This window comes from Ascidiella aspersa, chromosome 6, assembly GCF_963924565.1.
Source record: "Ascidiella aspersa chromosome 6, kaAscAspe10.2, whole genome shotgun sequence".
NCBI lineage: Eukaryota > Metazoa > Chordata > Ascidiacea > Phlebobranchia > Ascidiidae > Ascidiella > Ascidiella aspersa.
This window is the reverse complement of record NC_139452.1, coordinates 19042711-19068033: the sequence shown is the minus strand read 5'-3', so window position 1 is coordinate 19068033 and position 25323 is coordinate 19042711. Positions and strand designations below refer to the sequence as shown.

The window sequence follows — 25323 nt, the reverse complement described above, 5'->3', positions numbered from 1 at the left end:
AAAAAGGTTAGGAACCACTGATTTAAGTGCATTGGTTTTTAAATTGTTTGTTACTACTACAATTTTGACAATTTTAAGGATGGTAAATGTTTTTTCATTGACTAATCAAAAGAAAAAGTAGTGTTTCACCCTTTTAACTTTTTAGTGTTTCTATAATACAAAATACTAGGTCATTCTAGTGTTGTTTATTCAATAATTGATTGCAGGTCATAGCTCTATACTGTTTAAAAAGGGTTATAGAAATCAAAACAGCACAAAAAGTTTGAACCACTGACCGAAATTTACCCTGCAAATGTACAGACCCAAAAGACTAAAAAAAAACGTAATGCCTCTCTATTTTATTGTCTGGATACTTTTTTATTTTACTTAAGTCTCCCAGCACTGCCCAAACTTCCTTAAAGGGTTTAGTAAAACAAGAGGATTTCAATATTTTCACCTGAAGTATTTTTAAAATTAAAAAAACATAACAATTAAGATAACTTTCTTTTTTTCTTCCAATAGTACAACATTAATTTTTATGTTAAAGTTTGCCACTAATGAACCATGAAAAATAAAATAAATATATTCAATGACTACTTGATATAATTATGACATAATAATAATCATTGATAAATGACATTCACTTTATGACCGTGCAACATAGGGTAACATCACTTAATGGATATCATGATGTGGTGCACAGTGATTTCAACATGAGAGGCTTATCCCTCCAACAAAATTAGTCTGAAGGTTGGATAATATTGTTTCTACAGACACTGGAATGGTTAAATATTACTTCCTGTTAAACAAGGATCAGAATACATAATGTGTCAGAATATTGGCTCATTAATTGGAAACCTCTTTAAATTTGTACAACCGTTAAATATTTATTTATCACATCTTGCACTGAAATTATAGTAACAAGCCTCTCTAGTGCCTGTAGAAATTTTTTGTGTTTTATTTTCACACGTTCTTACACCTCAATAAGTTTGATGTGGTTTTGAATCTGACACTGTTTTTTGCACTTGTTTTCTGCACACAGTCCAGTTGATCTCGGGAGTCCATCAGTCAGCTCTAAACTTCTTGAAGTACCGGCTACAAATTTTACTCCAACCTGTAGAAAAGCAACGACAAGAAGCCATGCAGCACTACAGCGTTCCACACCACCCTATGCACCTTCACCTCCTTATCACCGACAATACTCACCCTTATTATGTAGATCTCCTGTTACACGATCCCCCAAAACATATACCACATCAATACCCACCTCACCAACACTCCAAGAACCAAAATCCCCTGAGAGCCCAAACTACAATTACCCCTTGTATAACAAGCCTTTACTATCGTCATATTTAGGAAAACCCCCATCCCAATGCACAAGCAATAATCCCTCTCCAGAAATATCTTCATCTTCTCGTCCCCCTGTAATAACTACCTCCCCTTCATTTCTACACAGTGCAGCAATCGAAACACCCCAGTCCAGACATATGTCCTCTCCCCTGATAACTGCGACTCCACCCGGTAGATTACCTCACATGGAACTATCCTCCCATCCATCCAATGGATTTAACACACCACCCCCACCCCTTCATCACTTAATTGCAAATCCGACTGACCCCTATTTAAATCTGGCACCATTTGCAGCTGCAGCCTTAGGTGGGTAAAATTACTTTAAATTAGGAACAATCTTTATATATAGTACACTGGTAATTGCATTTCATTCAAACACAGACCAAAGGTTAGTCAGCTAAAAATTAATGACAGATAATTTTAACGCGAAAATAAACATTTACGTATATTTTTTTTAACAAAAATTTGGCCATTATATTAAGACTGGTCTATATTTTGTGAATTTTAAAATTTATATTCGAAAAAAATGTAATACTAAATATTAATATTCGCCATAAAGATTAAAATAAAAATTTATTCCCAGGTTAAAACTACAGTTTTGGGTAGCGCAGGAATAAACCTTCCCAACGATATCTCGCTTGCTATAAATTTGTTGGGAAAAACAACATAAATTTGTTGCGGACTAAGGGTTTAAATCGACGATAACCGATAGTAATATTCATAACATATCACTATAATTTTTTGCATAATTTAATATTTTAACAAATATATATAAAAATGTGTTATTCGTTTTTTTTATCACAGTATTTTTTGTAAAAATATTTGTATTTTAAATTGTTTTTAACATATTTTGAGTTTATGACATTAAAACTAGTGTGTTTATGACATTAAAACTAGTGTGTTGTTAAGGTAAATAAACATAAGCTACCGGGGGCTGTTAGTTCTTGAATGTTATTGAAGTGTATTTCACTTTTTACCATTTATCCTGAAATTAAGAAGTGTTCGTAATTATGTTCAATCATGTTTTTGTTGAAGATGCACTAATTTTTTTTTTCTTAGTCGCGTCTATGTTTTGCACTAAATATTTTGTTGTAGAAACACATTGGGAGATCGCATGTACTCTTAATTATTTTTTGCAATTGCCATCACATTGAATGTATTGAGATTTAATTTAGTTGTTTTTTTAATAAGGTATACGTCAGATATATTGCGGTGACAAGAGTAGTGTGGTAATTACTTTGAACAACAAATTGTTTCATCTTTTAAACATTTTGGTTGGTAAAAAAGTTTTCAGTAAATCATGTTACCTAGCATGATCGCACTATTGGTACATCACTAACGTAAATACATAGATCTATTCTTTTTTTTTGGTTCAACAGCTGATCCCACATACCCATCCCTCCATCCTTTCTATGATTACCTTGCAAGAACTTCCTACGGGCTTCACCCTTCGATTTCAGCAGATTTGTATGCTCGAAGTCTTGCACAGTCGCAACTATCTATTGCTCCAACAGTTCAGCAACACAATCAAGTGTCGCCAAATTGTAGCGGGGAAGAACTTACTCAATTTTCTTCTGATGTTATTCTGTGATACAAATTTTGTTATACCCTTTATTCTATTTTTGTTGCAATTTTATGTTTTTGTGTGCTAAAACTGGAAAATAGCTTGTTTTTTAAAGCCAAACATAAAAGAACAATATATTTGCTTAAAAATATATCAATATATTTAAAAGCGGCTTTTGTTAGTTCATATGTGTATCGAGTTTGAATCACCAAGGTAAAAATTTATATTTTCAAAACATCTACAAAAATGAATTCCTTTTAATCATTTTTTTTCAATATCTGGTGTCTACATGGTTTTCAATGTTTGGCATCCTTATTATAAATATACATAATTGCGCTCAGACAAAGTTAGATGGTAATTTGCAGTGAACCTTACGTTTGACGTTGCAGGTCTGACAGTTCACATTGAAATTCAATGTGTTTGCTCATATATTTCAATCATTTATTTGTTACTGTGACCAGACAATGTTTTTGCTAGTGTACAGACGTGTGTGGCCTATTTTCATTTTAAGGCCATGGTGCCAGTTTTACTTATTAAAAAAACAATTTGGATTATAGTTTTGAATATTCAATTAGTTTTTAAACCATTTTGTCACAGAAGCTTATAACAAAATCTTAAGAAACAAAGGTCATTGTTTTAAATGGTTTCTCGAATTTATTGTTTGACAGACAACCCTTTTTTTATTGTCTTTCTGTTAATAAAATAAATTGCTATCTAAATATTAAACTGTGGAGTATTTAAACTGTGTCACAGGGTAGCGTTATAAGAAAAGGTATGACCAAATATTTATGTGGCCCGAAAAAAAATTTTTTTTTGGACACGTTGTTTTTGTCCGTATTGTTTTTATGTTGCCCGAAACAAAATATTTTTTTTTTTGGACACATGTTGTTTTTGTCCGAATTATGTGGCCCGAAAAAAAAAAAATTTATTTTGGACACATGTTGTTTTTTTCCCGATATTTCTTTATTATGTGGCCCGAAAAAAAAAATTTTTTTTGGACACGTTGTTTTTGTCCGTATTGTTTTTATGTTGCCCGAAACAAAATATTTTTTTTTGGACACATGTTGTTTTTGTCCGAATTATGTGGCCCGAAAAAAAAAAATTTATTTTGGACACATGTTGTTTTTTTCCGAATATTTCTTTATTATGTGGCCCGAAAAAAAAAATTTTTTTTTGGACACATGTTGTTTTTGTCCGAATTATGTGGCCCGAAAAAAAAAAAAAAATTTTTTTTTTCAGTCAATTTTTTTGTGGCTCGATCACTTTTGACAAGAAAAAAAACATAGTTGGAACATGAAATTTTCACAACTGTTAAATACCCTCCCAAAGTTGTTTCTAATATAAAAAAAATTTGCCTAGGTTCTAAGGGGTGGTTTTAGGGGGGCAAAACTGTCATTTTTTGTTAATTTTGGTTTTGAGCACTTTTCAGAGATAAAAAATGTAAAAAAAATCTGATATATTTATGGATGATGGATACATGACATATACAAGGCTAAGTAACAAAATTTTAAACCTTATCCCTGCACTGTTCATCCGGGGGGTCAAAATGCAAAACACTTTGGGAAATTTCAATGATATTGTTACACTAGAACAGCCTTTCTTAACCTGGGGTAAATTTCCTCACTTTAGGGGGTAAATTAACTATCAATCAAAATGCTGACGAGACAGATAAATAGTGCCAGCTGTAGGTATAGGTAGCACAGTTTCCTAGAACTGCTTTTTTGAAGCTAGCCTATAGTACCCTATTGATTTTTTATCGCCTTGTATCGATAACGTTATGCTTCGCTAATCGATCATTTTTTAAGTTTCGTGACAATATCCTTATCTTTCAGTTACTTCATTAATACGTCATTTAATGTTTGAATAAATCAGGTTCTTCGGCAGTCACGGCATATATTAAGGTTGTGGTCTCCAACCTGTGGGTCGCGCGTTTTCTGAGGTTGCATTCTACAGGCCAAATTAGAAAGCATATCCACTTAAAAACACAAACAGGCGAAGGGGCTTAATTATCGCTAAAAATATTTTTCACTTGTCATTATGAATACATTCCCCGGCGAAGTAGGTGCCCGTTCTGCTACATTCTAGCACTTGTTTTAACATTGCCTATAATTGTCTCCAAAATGGGGTCGCAATGTAAATTATGATTACATCTTATTTAAATTGGGGTCGCTTATTTTAAAGATTGGTGACCACTGGAGAACGTGTCTTCGAGCAGTTTTGAAAGTTCCGATACACTTTTTGAAATTTCAGTGCTGGTTATACATGTGATTGCCTAATTTTGTCACTGGGTACGGCCTAACTGGCCAAGTTAGTTTATTGTTGATCTTTTTAGTCCAATGATTAAGGCTTTAAACAACTCATTGACTGATTATTATAGTCTGTAAAATTAACAAAAAATGTAATATAAAAAATGGCGTGTCCCAAAAGAAGAGAAAGTACGAGAAAAATTATTTTAATTTTAGATTTACATATTTCATTGAGAATGGTCTTTAAGTTCCTCAGTGTGTCTCGTGCGTGGAAACATTTTTAAACAGTACCATGAAACCGGCTTCTTTAAAAAGGCACCTATAGCAATTTCTCATCCAATTATGATGAGCAAAAACTGGCGTATTTTAGTCAAAACTGTCCAGTCTGAAATGAAAAAAATAGACAAAACTGGAATGTTTTGACAACAACTCGTTGCCAAAAGCAAGGGAACCCGTCGCATTGATTATACCTGATGTAATTTGTTACTTTCCTTTTTCTAATTGATAAAAACTATTTTATATAATGGGGGTAAATCTTATATCTCTTGAAAAAAGGGGGGTATTTTAGGGGGGCAAAAATTAAAATTCGGCCGTTTTTGTGTTTAGAGGTGTCTGAAAAACTAAAGAAAACATTGTTAAATAGTTTTCAATTATAAAGACAAATTATAGGTTGCTTCACAGCAAAATTTTGACCTTCAACTCAAAATAATTAACCCATGGGGGAAAATAATTAACCAAAAATGTAGAAATTATAGTGATTTTTTAATAGAATAAAAATTGCAAACAGAGTGGTGTACACTGCCTGGCAGATTTTTCATTTAAACTTGCGGCGGTAAAATATGTTGTTTTGTAAGAGCAATAAATTAATTTACTAAGAGAAGCCTCTTTCTAAAAGGCTAGTCCCACGCGCTTAGTTTCACTAAGACGAGACACTTCGCACAATGAATTTTGCACGCGCTGGAATTTTGCACGCGCATAAATCTAGTTGTCCAAGTCTGACTGAAGCACCATAGATGTAAACGCTAATGCAGTTACTCCAAAGAAGGAAAAGTTGTAAAAAGTTGTTGGTTATTCTAAAAATTCCTTTTTCGGTTGTTCGCTTTGGAAGTTCTTTGCAAAATAAAAACTCTTTTGTTATGGGGTCCCGTCTACAAAACGAACTATACTTAACAGTTGTGCTCGTTTATTAATGTCTGTTGTTTCATCTATCTGAAGTGGAAATGTCTTGGATAATTTTAGCTTTCCAATTAAAGTACCGGTATTAGGAATATCACTTGACATGTCAAATACCGGTACCGTACGTTTTTTAATGGTATCGGCAGACAAAGGAGCTTTACTGACTTCGGTAACTTCGCTCGGTCCAAGCATTATTCGGACATAAAAAAAAAAAGCCGTTTTAGTAGTGTTTCTCCAATAGTATGCGTTTTTTCCGGGCGTGCAACAAGACGACTATATAATTTCCTTTTGCTTTGTATTTTGACTACAAATTCTCTGAAATTCTTTACGTTTGCTGGCAATACGGGCATGTTTAGTTTTTAAATGTCGGTTGAGCTTACTTGGAACTATTGCTTCATTGGCTAGCTGTTCGCCATAATAACACATAGCGGTTTGGAATACTTTTCACTGCCACATTTTAAAAATCCATATCGGATATAATCTTCGCAATATTGTTTTACAATAACCTTCGTTTTTTTACAACGTTGTTTGTTGGGTACATTCTCGTTGTCTTTGTTATCAACTGGTTTAATCGATCTTTTCAGGAATCTATCCATTATTTAAGTTTGTTTGACAAAAAGGATATCGCTGACAAACTTTGAAAGTGAATATAAACATAAACGTTCAACATTCACAAATAAATCAAAGACCACACTATAAAATTACATCTTATCCCAGCAGTAATAATGGGAAATGCGCGTACAATTAACTTTAACTACGACGTAATACCGCCACAGCAACCTGGCGCGTCAATTATTATGAAAGTACTCGATTGTATTGAATTTAGTAGTGTAGCGTCATAAGTAATAATTAGTGGATAATTTGGAATTTATAGTATTGTGTATTTATCAAATATGTTACGATTTATGATTTGTCACTTTTTCACGCCTTTTACCAAACACTCGCTGTTACACTGAGAACAAAGCATTCGGCTGTTTCACACATGAATAATGTTATATCGTGACACATATATTTCCGTTATAGATAAAAGTATTTCACCTGTGTGAACGCGTTATTGTTAAAGTTCCCGGCTGCCAAAAAGGCGCTGGATTATAAATCATTTCCGCTTTTTGGTGTCGCCTTTCCTCTTTTATGCAAACTTTCAACTTAAATATGCGAAACCTTATATCAATATATCCAGTCTTGTCTAGTCAATACAGTGAGTGGTTGTGCTTGCCTGCATTAGCCGGTTTGCCCATAATAGCCAACACAAACTGTGTGGAATTATAATCAGACAACAGCAATACTTATTGAAGCAATAGCGAGGTTGATTGCCGAGGCAAATTAGTTTAATGAGACTTGCAATTAAATCCGCTTGCCAAATTGTTCGTACAGATTATAGGACTTACAGGCTGTCTGATCGGTACAACCGCATCATCAAACTCTAAATAAAGAAAAATGAAAACGTTAATCTTGTGCAAAAAACTTGACTGTTTTATAGATTGTTAAAGGCTGTAGTTCATTTTTCACTGGCAGCTCTTGCGACTTGCCTCGTGATAGCAAGGCAAGGGTTTCGTATCGATGGTCAGCAATCCCATTGTCCGATTTCTCCCATATGCTTGTTCGCGATGAAAGTCGCTAATCAAAACATAACAATCTGTAATTAAAATTCGAGTAAAACAGTTAAATATTTTGATGGTTTGTGTTTTTTATTTTTTTAAATTTTGAGAATTTCAGGGTAGTTCAAAAAACTCTTAACTTATCAGTACTTGGAAAAACCTGCTCTATTGCTCTAATCTTTGCGTCACTTTTTCGGTCATAAAGATCGGGGTTACAACTTTCTGACCATTTTTTGAGGATGGTAAAAGCCTCTTCAATGTCAGAGGCAGTTACATTTTGAAACTGCCAACATTTGTCTTGACACAAAGAAAAAACAAAGATTAAAGTGCCTACTTTGCTGTCTTATATGTTACGTCAAACAAACATATTTTGCCCATAGCGATGCCTCCATCGCCAAGCAAACTGATGAACGAACAAAGGAGTATGCTCACAGTGGATGATGGAGACATTGTTGACATCCACTTCATCTTCACCTCCTTGTACAAACTGACCAAAATAGCACGAATGTAAACGCAATGTAGTATTTTTTTCTTTATAATTTATACAGTCGTTTTTTGATAATTTTGTTTCTAGTAGGCAAATTTATACATAATATAGTTACCAATGACAACAAACCTGCACGTTGGGCAAGATAGTGTGTCCTATTAAAAAAATGTTATAAAAACTGTCCAAATGACAACCCGTCTGATATTTTATTAGTACTAGCTCGATCGCTCAGCTGAGCGTGTTACGTCCTAACCTAAAATGTCACCTTACAATGGACTTTTAAGGATCTACCTGATATTATAAGCCTTGATTTAACTTGGTTTTCGCCCTATTTTTTAAAGATGAAAATGGCTAATTCGAAGAAAATTTAACTATGCTTAGTTGTTTGTGCTGTTAAGTTATTTTAAATATGCAATGTGGAGATTTAAAAAGTTGATTATACCTTTGTTCGTTTTTTATCACAATTGGCACAAAGGCAGACTCAAATAAGCGATTTTGCTTGAAAAAAAAAACAATAATGGTTTAAAGAAACGAATAGTATCGTTATATTTGTTAATCTCAATTTTGTAAAATGGTGATTTTCAGAGAAGAAATCGGTTAATTAAATTTTGTTTTAACTCTTAAAACTGCGATTGCTAACGTTAATGGTAAACGGCGTTAAAATAATTATAAAAAACTAAAAAATATATTTCGCCGAAATGATGGGCAGTGGTTGTTTGTGGTATTCAGATTTCACTGAAAACATCAGTGCTCATTGCCTAATGTACAGCAACAAATTAGTCGCCTATACTCATTGAGGCGTATTGGGTTTATTTGTAAACGTTGGGATCGATATCTCAGGTTATAGCTTGGGTCTTCCAGTTGCAACTCACTAAACTGCATGCAGAAAAATATATGTGTAGCACACCAACAAGCTTTCATGTTGAGTCTGTTTTAAAATGTACATTTAGTCAATTTAAGATGTACATTTAGTCAAACCAATATCTTGCTCACAAAAAAGTTCAGTCGTCCAACGAAAAATACACTAGTTACTAGTATGTTAAAATTATCAGAAAAAAGATTATTAAGTTTGGTTTTAATATGAGTGTATATCAATCTGGGAAATGTTAATTTTACACACTACTGCCTAAAAACGATTTACGGTACCAATTGTAGCCTTATGTTTTAAATGTTGCTTTTTATCATTTTTTTATTTTTCCAGTGGTAAAAGTTAGTTCTTTTAAATCATCAGCTCAATAAAAATGACATCCGATGATGATGTTCGTGATGAATTGGCATCAATGCAACAAAGAGCAAACCAAATCACTGATGAGGTTATATTAAATATAGTTTTACCGAAAATGATGTCACAAATAATAAAATAATACATTTTTTTAACTTTGTTTTGATATAGATTAATTTATATTGTCAGTTATTATCAGTAATTATAAAAATGTGTACGTGTTGTGTGGGTTGTCATTCTGTTTTTACAGTTTTACACATTTATTGCTTACTTTTTCAGTCTCTTGAAAGTACAAGAAGGATGGTTGCATTAACTGAAGAGGTTAGTTAAATTTTAAATTTTAAGATACATGTAACTGTGTACGCCTATGTTTTGTACACCAGAGATTTACAATTATGCCGGAATTTAAGATTTTTCATCGAAATTCTGCCAGTCTGCATTCTGTGGCAGGTGCACACCCAATATTTTTTCTAAATAAATTTGTGTGCACACCCTAATTGGTATATTGCACATTCAAATATTAAGAAAAACCTAAATTGTGGCAGAATTTCCAACCTGAGTTGTGCAAAAAATCATAATTGCACACCTGTTGTATTCTAGGCTGTTGTGTGTTCCTTTTGTAATGCCTAAATGTAGAATACAAATGTTTAAATTTTGTAATTATTTTGAATAATCTTAATTGAAAACATCTCTACCTATTTCTTTATTTTACATTAACTGGTTAATCAATAAATTTTCTATGTAGACACAAGATGCTGGCATTCGAACATTGGTAATGCTGGATGAACAAGGAGGTAACTGAAAAGTTTCTTCATTTTTTTAAAATGTAAAAACAGTCCTACACACAGTTTTTTGTTGCTTATTTTACATTAAATTTTCCACTTGTTGATTTTAAATTATTTTGTCACATATAAGTTCCCCGAAGAAGGAGTTTTTGTAAGTACATCTGTTAGACTGTAATTATACTTATCAAATTAATTTATTATCAAAAATAACCTAAAGGACAACCTTGTTTCTACTGTTAGTGCTTCTGTCATGTTATATAGAGTGACATTAATAATATTCTTTTGAGCTGTATTGACTATCATACACATTGCAACATATATAGCGAATGTAACTTTAAACGTTCATATTTTTCTTTATAGTCTTTGATGCTAAACTTAAAAAAAAATGACAAATTCTGTTGGTGTTTTTTACCCTAACAGAGGTGATGTCAGAAAAAAAAGTGCTTATCTGTTGAATTTTGCATTTTGTCTGGAACAGCTTAATTTTGAAAAGAACCGCTTATTGCAGTATGTGCTTCCAAAAAAAGAACTTATTTTTCTCACGTGGTTTTCTAGATTTGTATAATTTCCAATTTCCATACACTTAGCTTCTGTAAAAAGTAAGCAAATTATTTTCATTAAGGGCTCGTTTGAGATCAAAATTTGCTTGCAATTCTATTGTTTCTTGCAATTCTATTTGTAATTAAAGTTAGATAAAATATTCTCCACAAACAGTCAAATGGATGAACAAAAACTTGAAAGCCAACATTGTGTTTTCAAAAATCTTCGAAGCGAGTTTCAAATGCCTGAGTTAACTTTTCAACCGTTTTTACATATTATTTACAGGAAATGTCTTGAATTTAATCCTTTTTACTTTTCGGACGAATAAAGTTAGTGAGGGATACTTTGCTCAACTGAGATCGAAAGAGCTAATAGTTTTGCTTGATAGTAGTGGCGCAGGTCGATAAGAAACATAATTCCGAGAAGCGGCATAGAAAATTGCTCTAGGCAATTTATTTTATACCTGCTAATCATTATTTTACTACAGATTTTACTTTTTTAGCCATTTTGGATCTCTGTTGTATTAAATGTTTTGGTTTTGTCAACTTGCCCCACATATGTTTAAATTGATTGAAATGTGTATTTTTAGCCCCTGTTGTTTATCTAAGCAATGTTTTATAAACTGCCATAATTACAAGTTGTGTTGGGCAGAAGCTATAACTGACACTGCTTTAAATGTGCTTCCCAAGTGGTGCTCTGTCAATTTTCCATCCCAGATTTCAAGACGATTTGCTATTCATGATATGTAGTTTATTGATCTCAACAAGCAAGAATCATTTAGGTCTCAATTGTAACATTTTATAAAAGATGAGGTTACCATTGTTGCTTAATTTTAGCCTGTCAAAAACTTTATATTGGGAATTGTTGATCAAATTTCTTGGTGCATTTAAAGAAACAAACATGCTTCTCGCACTTGTTTGTTGTTGTTGGTGATGGATTTAAAGTGCTATTTGTGCTTGTACCACTAATAGCTGACAAAGTCAGAGAACTGTGTATCACTGCTTGACTTGTATATTATGATGACGTTGCTGTTGTAGCTGCACTTAATTGTTAAGAAAAATTAAGCGACTTTTTTTTTTTCAATTTCAGCCAATTTTTCCACACAGAGTGCAATCACCTTTTAACGTTAATGCAAGTGATTGTTTTTGTTCCAGCTATTTTCCCAAACAGCAATATTTGTTCTACTACTTAGAAAACTGATGATGATGATGGGTGTAGTTCATGTAGCTTGTTTTGTTTAAGTAAATCATGTATCGCAAAATTTGTCCTAAATTTGTAGTAGTTTTGATCCACCTCTATTAGGTGTTGAAGAACCCAACATAAAGTAATTGCTGGCTGATTGGGTATTTGTGCCTTTCTTTGTTTTGATAGTGGTTTAGCCATTTCTGTGAAAGCTTTGTAACGGACAAGTTTAATAACAGTTTCGCTTTGTATTTATCAAAAAAAACAAATTCAATTTAGAAAAGCAAGCTAAAACAGAAGTGATTTTACAATAGAGGATAAAACAGATGCACAGGTACTTACACACAAAAAGTGTACAAAATCATAAAGCAATCATTAACTAATTAGCAATAACACTTAGGTTACAACACTATTATTAGGATCTTTTTTTTCAACTGTTACGATTTTTTGCATTTCAAACAAACTTTGTATCCCATGGGCAAAAATAAATTATATATTTTTTTTTGTTGTTTACAAAAGTCGTTCATTTTGTCCATCTAATGGGGAAGCCTTAAAGACCACGTGTTTATTGTGCAATTGACACAACTTAATTTCTCTAAACCGCACCTTGCATTTTAGCTGACTTGGCACCCAGCTTGGTGCAGATGTTGCGCTAATCGTGGCATGATAACACCCGGGAAAAGATCTTCGTTTTGCAGGTGGCGAAAGACGTTCTTATAATTTAGCGTTGTCTCGTACATGAAACTTGGGAAACTGCGCTGCTGATAGTCGAAACATGATTCTATCAAAATCAATCACAAGTATTCACCATATTGGTTTAGTTTTTCGCCTGAAGTTCCTGATTGCACACTAAGCGGTTTCAAAGCACGAGTTTGCTGTGCATCTTAAAGGTTCGGTTTTGATGGACGTTAATTGGCTATGTCTGGTTCAATTTTTTATGACGTCATTCCCTTTACTATTTTATGACGTCATTATTCATTAACGTCAGACGGAAAATAGGGAATGATACCGCTATGAGTTGTTGTATGTCCAGGCGATTTTAGTTGCTTAAACAAGTGAAATATAGAAGTCGTAGCAGAGTTGGACTCTGTGTCTTTTACCAGCTCTGTAGCCCTGATCCTGATGCGACTTTCATTTCTTATTTAAGCAATAAATATTTGTTTTTAGAGCAGTTGGACAGAATTGATGATGGAATGGACCAAATCAACAAAGACATGAAACAAGCTGAAAAAAATCTTCAAGGTCTAGAAAAATGTTGTGGACTTTGTGTGTGTCCATGGAACAAGTAAGTAACATAAATTATTTACAACTTCAAACTCCAGTCTTACTATGGGCTACCCAGAAATATTTCGGTATGTCAGTAGGCCACACCAACAGAACCAAGAAGCGAAAACTGTTTTATAATGAATTATATTTGTTGTATCTACACCCTATTTTAAATTATAGATATACATTACAAATGGTTTTGCAGCATTCAGAAAAAGATATTTTAATGTTTTCAAAACCAGAAAACTCCACAATTTAAAGTCAAAAAAAAATTCTCAGTTTATGAAAGGTAAAATGGCCAATTTGAAAATCAGCATTTCGATTTTATTTGTTGGCAGTTAATTGGCATAAGTTTTAAAAATAAACATGGGATTTTTGGTGTTCAAAATTCACAGGATTTTTAGTGTACAGATGTAAAACTGAGCCAGCTTTATTTGTACAGAACAGACAAAACAGTTTTGCTGAAAAAAAGGTTTTTGCAGGCCACTTGTTTGACACCCCTGATTTAGGAGCGGGTGTTAAATGTTCCTAAAACTACAACATTAAAAGCCTTTTTTAAAACAAACCAATTTGTTATTTTAAAACTTATTTGTTATTTGTTTTAATTTTCGTGGCTGACTGATTTAAAGCGGTGTTTGGATTTTGTAATTTTCATTATATGTTAATTAATTATAAATATAACTGAATCTCTGTAATATAAAAAATGGTTATTGGTATCAAATAAGTTATATTGGTCAATCTTTTAGTATGTATTGTATTCCCTTTTTTCAATGGTGTGTGCAGTTGTTATGGACAAATATATGACATACAAATTTATTTATCTGTGCAATATTGTAGGATGTCCACTGAAAACTTTCCTGAACCTATTAAAAATGGATATGTTGAATTTCTAGTTAAACAAAATTGTAGCGTATTTTACAACATATTTTACAACATATTTTAATGCTACATAGAAAAGTAATATATATTAAATACAATAAAATATAGGCCATCCTCATCCTAAAATGTCCAGTATTCATTGTTGATATATTAAAAAATAACATTTTACTATACTATTTGCTATCGTTTGTTACAATACAGCCTATTTAGCAAGTTTTTACAATAGGAGAATTTCCATATTTTTATGATTTAACTGCTAAACTTTGGGGGCTTTAAAGAGGACGGAATCATGCATCAATTTCAATAATTTTTTGTCAATACTATTTTTAAGGTCCAAACCATGAGAAAAACTTCGATTAGCTAAACTTTTTAAAAAAATTCAAAATCTGAATGACCCTAACCTAGTAGTTGTAATAACATATAAATCAGAAGTCCTAAATCCATCGGAATAAGACTTATATCCAGAATCAGGCATATACAACATTTTACCTAAAACTTAACCCCTAATGTATTTTTGAACCCCACCGATTACCTGCCACAACCCCAAACAGGACCCAACAATGCGGCACCAAAACAGCTTTACTAGGGGCGTCCAAACGGTGACAAAAAACTGGCCAAATGCCAGACTTTTTTAGTTGCCTGTAAAATATACAAATTATTCTTTTCAGTTTATTATAAAACAGATTAGACAGAATTTTAGCTAAGCAGAACAACTACTGTCAGAACTCATGGTAATCTAAATAAATAACAATAACGTTTAAAACTAATAAAACTAAAATGTTTTAATAATAGAGTAAAATCCAATGTTAGTGAGGATTTAGGCTGAAGTTTGAGCTGACTTCTGGTCAAACTCTGATAAAACTGACAAACACATTTGCACAAACATTTGTTTTACAATGGGAAAAGAGTCAATCAATCCTAAAGTTTAGGCTTTAATTAATACTTACTTTCGCTAAACCCATGTTAAATGAGATGACAGTCAAAGTGATTATTTGGTTGTTGCACCCTTCATCTCAATAAGTTTAATCAATTCAGGTTACCATTAAAGTTATTGCCTGCCTTATAACGTTATAACGTTAATTAGATGAGCTACTTAGCCAAGGCAGGGAACAGGCATGGAGCCGGGCAAAATATGTGGCAGGCAGGGAGCATGGCAAAGTAATGTTGGTCTGTTTGTTAATCCAGATAGACATATTTGGCCCATGGTATAAAAGGATGCACATATACAATTTAGGTTGTTGCATAACTTTGTGTCAAGCATCATAGGCCTATTTCCAATACACAGTACAGCACAGAGAAAAACAACACCATTGGTCTAAATTATGAATTATGCATGAAAAGTCTAGTCTTAGTCCATGGTCCAGTGCAAAATGATCCACATTGTGATTAAAAAAAGTTTTGCTTGAATTTGTGCTTTTTAAAATATGTAACATATACCTCTTCATAGAGAGACACTACTAATCATCTGCAATTTATTGTTTATTTTTTTATTGGCATGATTGCATGAACACAATTCAACCTGGAGCCATTAGCAACCATCTCTTATGCAAGATTTCAATTTTTTGGGGGAAGTTTTTTAAAACCTTTTTAATAGTTGATAACAAAATCATGTGTATCAAGAATATAATGATAAGTAGTCACAGTAAGCTTAGATAAGTTTAAGGACTTTGATTAGTGAGACAAAGTACAGCTTTAACACAATGGTGTGTTTTCTTCTAGTTAAAAATATAAACACAATTTTTATTTTTGATGCAAAATCTGTTTAAATGCACATGATGAGTGTATAATAAAATGTCATTCAATTCTAAATTATTACAAAGAATGTTTAAATTTTATACTGCTTTTACTTTTACCAAAGCTTTCAGTCTTTTGCCATTCATAGGTCTCAGCAAATTATTGATTTCATTGATTTGAAGTCTGATTCAAAATAAATGTTTAATAAGTTTAATCATAGCATTGAAGAAATAGATTATTGTTTCCTAGGGAATAGCAATAATGAGCATTTTCATATAGCCCAGTGCTCTGCAACCTTTTTTCACTTGCGTCACACCTACGAAATATATGACCGCCGACAATAGACAAAAAAGAAAATATCCTAGGCTGCCCAGAGAAAAAGTAGCTAATAATTATGATTAAACGGGCCGAAGGTGCCAGAAATTTGACGTTTTACTTTTTTATATATTCTGATTTTGCCGAAATTGAAACAACATTAAAGTGAGAATTAAACACAGTTTGGAATAAGACCTAAATTAGTGCTGATACCTACTAGTCATAATAACGTTTCAATCAAAATAAGTCATAAACCCTCAACAAGACCTAAGGCCTATACAACCTTTTACCTAACCCCAAACCCCACCCCTAAATTTATCACTAACTCCCCTAATATTCCAACCCTAATGTAATTTCATACCCCACACATTTCCCAACACTAACCCTAAATTTGGCTTTTTTATACCGTTGGTTAATTGCTGTGCATATACTCCTGATACCTCTGGGACACCTGGCGTGGTCTTGTTGCAGGACGTTTGTGGAGCACTGATACAGCCTATTTAATTTAATTTATGTGTTTCAGTGTTCTTTATTATCTAAACCCTGGTCCTTGGGTATAGTTTGACCCTTCAAGCAAAATTTTAAAAACACACACACCTTTTAATAGTTTCACACGTATTCTAGTTTGGGCAAAACATATGTTACAATTTTATTAAAATATGGCTAATACTTTTTTGCCCCAGTCAAAAATGCCATTTTACATTAAACCAATTTGATCAAAAGTTTTTGTTATACTTATGTTCAAGTTAATGTTAACTGTTTATGCTTCCAGAGCAAAAAACTTTGAAAAAGGTGACGAGTATAAGAAAACTTGGCAATCAAATGAGGATGGAAAAGTTGTCAGCAATCAACCTCAGAGGGTCCAAGATCCAAGAGAACAGGCCCAAGTAGGAGGTGGATATATCACAAGGTATATAAGCATAATATTTAACTGGGTGGATTATGAACCAAAATTTGCATGAAATTACACTTAAAGAAAATATATCAGCATGAAGTCTTCAAATTTTCTTCCCAATTAAGTAATTTGTTTTTATTAATAATTTAAACAGTTCTTAAATGACAATTTTATGTATTATTTTTGAGGTAAACAAATATCATTACCCCTAATGTAGTTTATATTAACATAACTAGAATTTTTTTCAGAAAATCTGCCACACAACTAAAAAACTTTACTTATGGTACTGAGAAACTATTTATCAACACTAATTTGGTGAAATTATTGACATGCAATGGACTACAACACTTAGTTTACACCTAGTCTCATAACAAATATCTGGCTCAAAGTACAGAGAAATTTATAATACTGTAACAGTTTGTGTTTTTTAAATAAAAAGGGAATAAGCAGACAGTTAAAAAAAGCGATCTTTCCAATATTAAGTAAGCCATATTGACAGAGGGTGGTTTTGGCATGTTTAGTGTAAGTTTGTATCCACTTTTATTAGGAAACCATTATGGTTTAGTGAGGTTTTATTATGTCATTTTTTACAGCGCAAAATCTCTCCTGAGTAGTATAATTAAACAAATGAGAAATAATTATTTCTTTCTCCATTTTCTTCAGTCATTGAAGTTAAACATAATTTAGTATGGATGAATAATTTAAGACGTTCAGTAGGTCTAAAAACAACAACCAATTTTTGTGTCAATTAACACTTGCCAGGAGGGAATTGCAAGTGCAAAATCCTATCTCTGTTACAAAATAAATCGCCCCTCTATCTGCATGAAGCAATACTTGACCATGCTGAGTGCTGTGTATAAAAAAAATGATTATTTTATGCAGAGTTACCAATGATGCACGTGAAGATGAAATGGAGGAAAACCTTACACAAGTAGCTGGAGTTATTGGGAACCTTAAACACATGGCAATGGATATGGGCAATGAAATAAGTGCACAAAACCAACAAATTGACAGAATCAATACCAAGGTAATACACATCTGCTTTTAAGGGTTATTTTTTCTTGAATTATAAAAGCGATTCATTATTCTTGTTTTTTAAGTTTGTGCTAAATCTAATGTAATAAACCAGGTTTGTATTGTCAAATCTGCTAGATCCCAAATATTGCCCTAATAAAGATATAATATACAGTTATTTTTTTATTGGATGTAGCTAAAAACTAAATGTTTGTAAAACTTTAAACTTAAAACTACAGTTCTTGTTAAATAATAATATTTCCTTTGTTTAACGGCAACAACATTTTTATATCCATACAAAGTTTGTCTATTCTTAAAGTAATCGGCTGTGATCAGCAGGCCTTATAGTGATCAGATTAATTAAAAAAGTTTGTGGATGCCTTGGACAAACGACAAACAATGAACTTCTTAGCGTGTAACCTTTTTACAATGCCACTAAACTGCAATTGTAATTAATTTTAAGTGAAATGATTTTGACATATTTTACTAAATGTTGGTCATGTCAAAAATCAAAATTGTAATTTGTTTAAGCCAGTGGTTCCTAACCTTTTTTTGTCCTGTGTACCCTTTTAGTCGATGTTAAAATCTAATTACCCCCTAAAATTTAGTTTGCTAAAATATTGTTTAAGCATTAATATTTAAATGTAATTCTTGGAACAGAAATTAAACTCTAGATTATAAGCTCTATAAGCTCTATAGCCTCTAATATTTCTCTTTATACTATATATCATACACTTTGCTGAAAAGTATTTTATTCAAAGAATATATTTAACCAGTAAGTGATTAATATTGTGACAGAAATAACAAAATTCCCCCTAGATGGGAATTTCCCCCTTGTTGGAAACCACTGGTTTAAGCAGAATTTTTAGGGTTATAAATTTATTTATTTTTTTAATAGGGTGCATCGTTCTCTTATATATAAAATGCGTATTGGCTACTATAAACCTTTTTTTCAAATTATATACAATTGCAGACGTTTTTCGACATTAGGCAATAATTTAATTCAAGTGTTTTTTTAACTTTTCAGTGTTTGTTATCTGCAACCTGAATAAAAAACCAAGTGTTTGATGTTTTACAGCAAAATTTATATGACCTGTAATAATAAACTTAACACCTGACTAAACACTTACTTTTCATACTAATTAGGACTGCTTTTTATTACAGGCTGACTCCAATAATATGAGGATAAGTCAAGCGAATGAACGTGCTACAAAGATTCTTAAGAATTGAAAGTGACACTCCCTATCTACTTCGCTGTTAATATTTATTTTGGCTTTTATACTACACACACTCCTATTTAAGGTTAACCCTGTAATAATAATTGTTCAATGTTTTTTAGTATTTAACAAATAGATTTTTATTGGAAGTTTATTGTGGCTTTTTTTTTCAAACATTAAATCATAACACATTATGTTAACTTTTAGATTTTTTTTATAAAACCCCAGGGTTTGGTAAATCCCCAAATATTAAAAAATACCCCCTGTTTAGAAAAGACATATATGATTTTTTTTAATAGAATAAATTTTACAGTATATTTTAAAATTGTTTAGGTCTGTAAAAACATATTTTTTGTTGAACTGTAAAACTGGATAATGATAAAAAGAGTTAAACTTCTCACCGTTTATATGCATTTGTTCTAATTTAACGTTACATTATGTGCAATCAATAGAAATTTGACCTTGAACTAAGAGTTGTTATATTATATAATTCTAAATGTTGGTATATTTTGTAGAATATAATAATGTTCTGGAAAAAACTTTTGTTAATTCAGTCCGGTTGGCCGATAGTGATAGTTTTTTTAAAAAGCTTGAAATCGCACCAGCTGTGCAACTGAATCTCATTCCTGATTGATGTCTTGTAATGCAACATGCCTATCAGTATTTCATAATAATCACTGCGTTTATCACTTTATGTTACGTTTTTAATGTTTGTTATACACTTTGTTTTCCAATTTATTAGTTAAATTCTGAAATGTTAAAAACAAATAGTTTTCATGTTTAAACGTATATAAAGTCTTAACCTTTAAGTTAAAAAAAAAATTTTGTCCACACCTATATTATATCGAAAAAATTATTATTCATGTCGTATGTCCATCTGGTGCGCTCCTTTAGGTATTTGTCGAAGATAAAGGTATAGGTATTTAACCTGGTCCAAACCACCAAATTCTTCTATTTTGTTTTACTAATGACACTGTACGAGTATTATTGTTTCTTGTACTTAAATTTGAATATATACCAATAAAATTGTTTGTTAAATTAGCCTAGTTTACATAGACGTAGGTGTTTCAAAATATTCAGTCACTGGATTTATCGTGTACTCAATGTGTCACCGTTCTTTGCGCGAACTTAGTGCCGTCTTCTCATTTAAAATATATTTTAAGCACGTTTGCACACTAGTGCGATCCGTATTTACTCACCTAACAAATATGTTATTTGTGGAAACCCACTGCTAAATAAAATAATAATTGTAAATAACTTATTCCTTACTTTAAAACAAAACTTGCTACTCATGACAGCAAGTATAAATAATGTTTTCAGGAAAAGTCGAAATCGCTGTCCGTGTTTGAAATTTAGTACAGGTAAAATGTATGTACATTGCTTGATATGTTGACGTTTATCAGGTTGTTTTTGAGGCTTAAGTTACAGGTGTGTTACTTGCGGTACAATGGCCATATTGCAAAGATATAAATCGGGAGAAAACCACAACATGGCCTTAACTAAATTAGGTTGACAAAATGTAAAATCTGTATGTTTCAGTGTTTAGAAAACGGCTAGTATTTCGTTCATATTTTAAAGACAATCGACCAAAGCGCAAAAATATATAAATATTGGGCAAATTTTGAGAGAGTGCCACAGAGCAGAGTACGCTTTTAGTCTGTAAAGATGCCAAAATATCGCGCGTAGGAGAAAGACCGAAGAGATTCGCGCGAGGCGTTTAAAACAGGATAAAACTAGACGGGGTGCGGTTGTTGTATATTTTGTCAGGGGGTATATTTTCAGGGCTTAGTGTTTATTTTCAATTTTTACTTTATTTTATTTTTTTTAATATTTTGTATTGTGTACTTTGTATTATATGTTTTGTTTTTTATTTTCCTTAACTTGTTTCTGCAAGCAAAAACAGATATGGGCCGAAAACTTCCCCACTTAAAATATGCCTTTGATGCGAAAGGGGTTCAAATATGGCGTAGAATTTGGGGAATGATCGAAACATATATTTGATAAATAGAATTTACGTAGATAATGCGTATGGTCATTTTATTAAATTTTGACCAGCTTACGTGTTTGAAAAGCAAATATTATTATTCTCTTAAAGACTAAAAATGGTTTAACGCCTATGGTTTTCTATACTTTTGCAAACTTTTACTCGGTAATTTTTTACCATGGCTTGGGCCGAGCAATCACTGTTAAAACAGGCTTTAAATCTGTAGTTTTAAACAATATGAAAAACACTATTATGTTCTCAATACGCAAACTATTAAATCGAAAGTTTTGCTAGATGTTTAGGCCTGATGTTGGTAGTATGCTGGTTGGAGCAAGATGCACGACAGGTGCTAACAGAGAGGCGTAGACTGCCTTAAGATTTCGCATTTAAACTTGCGGCGGTAAATACACCCTATTGACACTTAATTATTAGGCGAAGCTTATCGCAAAGTAATTGGTCGCCCGAAAAAATGCTGACGCCGCATTTAAAGCAAGCATTATAAATGTGTCACCGATATTCTGCCTTGAACATCTCTACTCGCAATGCTTCCCTCCGTTAATTGTACGGTGGGTGAAACTTTATTCACGGCCTTACCTCTTTGTATATTACCGCGACAATTCGATGAAATAAGATTTGGAGAATATTTGAAAAAATCGTATTTGGAGAATATTTGCTATTTGCACCTGTATGGTATTTTACTCCAATCCAACATATCAACACACAATTTTAAGTTGTGTAGGCCTGGTGTTGATATGTTGGATTATAGTTGCCACCAGATTTCGCATTTAAATTTGCGGCGGTAAAATAAGTTGTTTCTTAAGAGCATTAAGAAATTTTACTAAAGAGAAGCCTATTTTTAAAATGCAAGTCGCACGAGCCCAGTTTCGGACGTGCCACTTCGCACAATGAAAGTCTCACGCGCGGGACAATAAAGCGCAGCAGGCGGTAAGTCGCTTCGTCACTTCACAAGCTGGACAAAGCAAGCGAATATGAACGAATTCTGTATGAAAGTTTATCTGCTGCTAGATGGCAGTCGTTAGCTAGAAAGAGCTAAAACGCAATATTTCAGGTTTTTGCCCCCCCAAGCAAAGGCCCCTGGGGGTGCAGCCTCATAAACTTCTACAAAGCACCTACATACCACTCTACGCCATGTCTGAAAATTTGAAGGTTCTACGATGTATACTTTTTCTATAAAGCTTCGGACAAAAATCGGTCTGAAACATACCATAGGAAACCATAGGAAACCATAGGAAACCATAGGAAACCAAAAAAGAACTAGACGGGGGTGCGGTTGTTGTTTGATTTGTCAGGGGGTATACTTTCAAGGTTTAGTGTTATTTTTTTTAATTTTTAATTTTTTTTTTTTTTTCAATTTTTTTTTTAATATTTTTGATTGACTTAATTATTTATTTTTATTTTTCAATATTTTTATTATTTATTTTTTTTATTTAGTTTTTTTTTTATTTTTGTTTTAATTTTTCATTTTTTATGTTTTATTTTTATTTTCATTTTTTTTTTTATTTAATACTTTTTATTTTTTAATATTTTGTATTGTGTATTTTATATTATATATTTTGTTTTTCATTTTCCTTAACTTGTTTCTGCAAGCAAAAACAGATATGGGCCGAAAAATTCCCCACTTAAGCCTTTGATGCGAAAGGGATTCAAATATGGCGTAGATTTTGGGAAATGATCGAAACATATATTTGATAAATAGAATTTACGTAGATAGTGTGTATGGCCATTTTATTACATTTTGGCCAGCTTACGTGTTTGAAAAACAAATATTATCATTCTCCCAAAGACTTAAAATGGTTTAACGCCTATGGTTTGCTATACTTTTGCAAACTTTTACTCGGTAAATTTTTACCATGGCTTGGTCCGAGCAATCACTGTTAAAACAGACTTTAAATCTGTAGTTTTAAACAATATGAAACACACTATTATGTTCTCAATACGCAAACTATTAAATCGAAAGTTTTGCTAGTTGTTTAGGCCTGATGTTGGTAGGTTGGTTGGAGCAACATGCACAACAGGTGCTAACAGAGAGGCGTACACTGCCTTAAGATTTCGCATTTAAATTTGCAGCGGACACTTGATTATTAGGCGAAGCTTATCGCGAAGTAATTGGTCGCCCGAAAAAATGCTGACGCTGCATTTAAAGCAAGCATTATAAATGTGTCGCCGATATTCTGCTTTGAACATCTCTACTCGCAATGCTTCCCTCCGTTAATTGTACGCTGGGTGGAACTTTATTCACGGCCTTACCTCTTTGTGTATTACCGCGACAATACGATGAAATACGATTTGGAGAATATTGGAAACATCGTATTTGGAGAATATTTGCTATTTGCACCTGTTCTGTATGTTACTGCAATCCAACATATCTACACACAATTATAAGTTGTGTATAATAATATAATAAATTATGGCTTTGAAGCGAAGGGGGTTCAAATATGGCGTAGATTTTGGCAAATGATCGAAACATACATTTGATCAATAAAAATTTACGTAGATAATGCTTACGGCCATGTTATTACATTTTGGTCAGCTAGCATGTTTAAAAAGTCAATATTTTCATTCTCTCTAAATGATTTAACGTCTATGGTTTGCTATACTTTTTCCAACTTTTACTGTGTAAATTTTTACCATGCCTTGGTCTGAGCAATCACTGTTGAAACAGAGTTTAAATCTGTAGTTTTGAGCAATATGCAAACACGTTTATGTGCCTAATAAGCCACGTTTTATATTGAAAGTTTTGCCAATTTAAATCCAATAAACGCAAGATTTATTTATTTATGACGCCATGTTATGACGTAGCTTTGTAACGTCGTCGTTAAGAATGCGTTAAACTTAAGCTTTTTGTTGTTGCGGCCCTTGTATAATTATATTTGCTTAGACCTGGTGTTGATATGTTTGAATGGTGCAACAATTACAACATGTGCTAACAGAGATGTGTACACTGCCTGTAGGATTCGCATTTAAATTTGCGGTGGTAAAATATTTTGTGTTGTAAGAGCAATAGGTTTTTTTACTTAGAGAGGCCTCTTATGAAAGGCAAGTCGCATGTGCATAGTTTTACTAGGCAAGCCACTTCCAACACAAATGTTGCACGCGCGGGACAATAGGGCGCAGCAGGGATGCCAGCAGCCGCCTCGTCGCGACGCGAGCTGGACAAAGCAAGCGAATATGAACGAATTCTGTATGAAAGTTTTTCTGCTGCTAGATGGCTGTCGTTAGCTACAAAGTGCTAAAACGCAATATTTCAGGTTTTTACCCCCCAAGCAAAGGCCCCTGGGAGTGCAGCCTCATAAACTTTTACAAAGCACCTACATACCACTCTACGCCATGTCTGAAAATTTGAAGGTTCTACGATGTCTACTTTTTCTATAAAGCTTCGGACAAAAGTCGGTCTGAAACAAACCATAGGAAACCATAGGAAACCATAGGAAACCAAAAAAGAATAACGGCAAAAACAAGATATGTCCCGAAAATAAATTTTCGGCCCATATAATAACGGCAAAAACAAGATATGTCCCGAAAATAAATTTTCGGCCCATATAACTAGACGGGGGTGCGGTTGTTGTATATTTTGTCAGAGGCTATATTTTCGGGGCTTAGGTGTTTATTTTTATTTTATTTTTTTAAATTGATTTTATTTTTCAATTTTTATTTTTTAATATCGGTATTCATTTTTTCAATTTTTATTTTTTATTGATTTTTTTTTATATTTTGTATTGTGTATTTTATATTATATATTTTATATTTTGTTTTTTATTTTCCTTAACTTGTTTCTGCAAGCAAAAACAGATATGGACCGAAAATTTCCCCACTTAACGTATTCGTTCAATGCAAAAGGGTTTCAAATATGACGTAGTATTTGGGGAATG

The 25323-nt window shown here is 32.6% G+C and overlaps 2 protein-coding genes across 3 annotated transcripts in view; both read left to right on the top strand.

Moving 5' to 3' along the window:
* The window catches only part of LOC146140615 (E3 SUMO-protein ligase PIAS1-like), a 44054-nt gene extending 40441 nt beyond the window's left edge, over window positions 1-3613 (top strand). The window contains exons 12-13 of one of the 2 annotated variants that reach the window (XM_083393100.1): window positions 1022-1635; window positions 2709-3613. In XM_083393100.1, the coding sequence (XP_083249226.1) occupies window positions 1022-1635; window positions 2709-2920 (826 nt within the window). In that variant the 3' untranslated portion in view covers window positions 2921-3613. The remainder of the gene's footprint in view (window positions 1-1021; window positions 1636-2708) is intronic. The other variant, XM_083393101.1, reaches the window with a different exon arrangement.
* Window positions 3614-9555: 5942 nt separating this feature from the next.
* Window positions 9556-20672, top strand: LOC146140614 (synaptosomal-associated protein 25-like). Its single transcript, XM_083393119.1, has 7 exons — window positions 9556-9713; window positions 9902-9943; window positions 10368-10416; window positions 13297-13414; window positions 17096-17233; window positions 18101-18245; window positions 19397-20672. Exons 1-7 carry the CDS (start codon window positions 9642-9644, stop codon window positions 19460-19462), a joined length of 630 nt encoding a protein of 209 aa, XP_083249245.1. The 5' UTR covers window positions 9556-9641; the 3' UTR covers window positions 19463-20672.
* Window positions 20673-25323: the final 4651 nt, after the last annotated feature.

Excerpts from the sequence above, each read along its gene's own strand:
- LOC146140614 (XM_083393119.1), top strand. The coding sequence starts at position 9,642 with ATGACATCCGATGATGATGTTCGTGATGAATTGGCATCAATGCAACAA. Across the intron at positions 9,714-9,901 it reads CAAACCAAATCACTGATGAG|TCTCTTGAAAGTACAAGAAG; the intron begins GTTATATTAAAT and ends TTACTTTTTCAG. Across the intron at positions 13,415-17,095 it reads TGTGTGTGTCCATGGAACAA|AGCAAAAAACTTTGAAAAAG; the intron begins GTAAGTAACATA and ends TTATGCTTCCAG.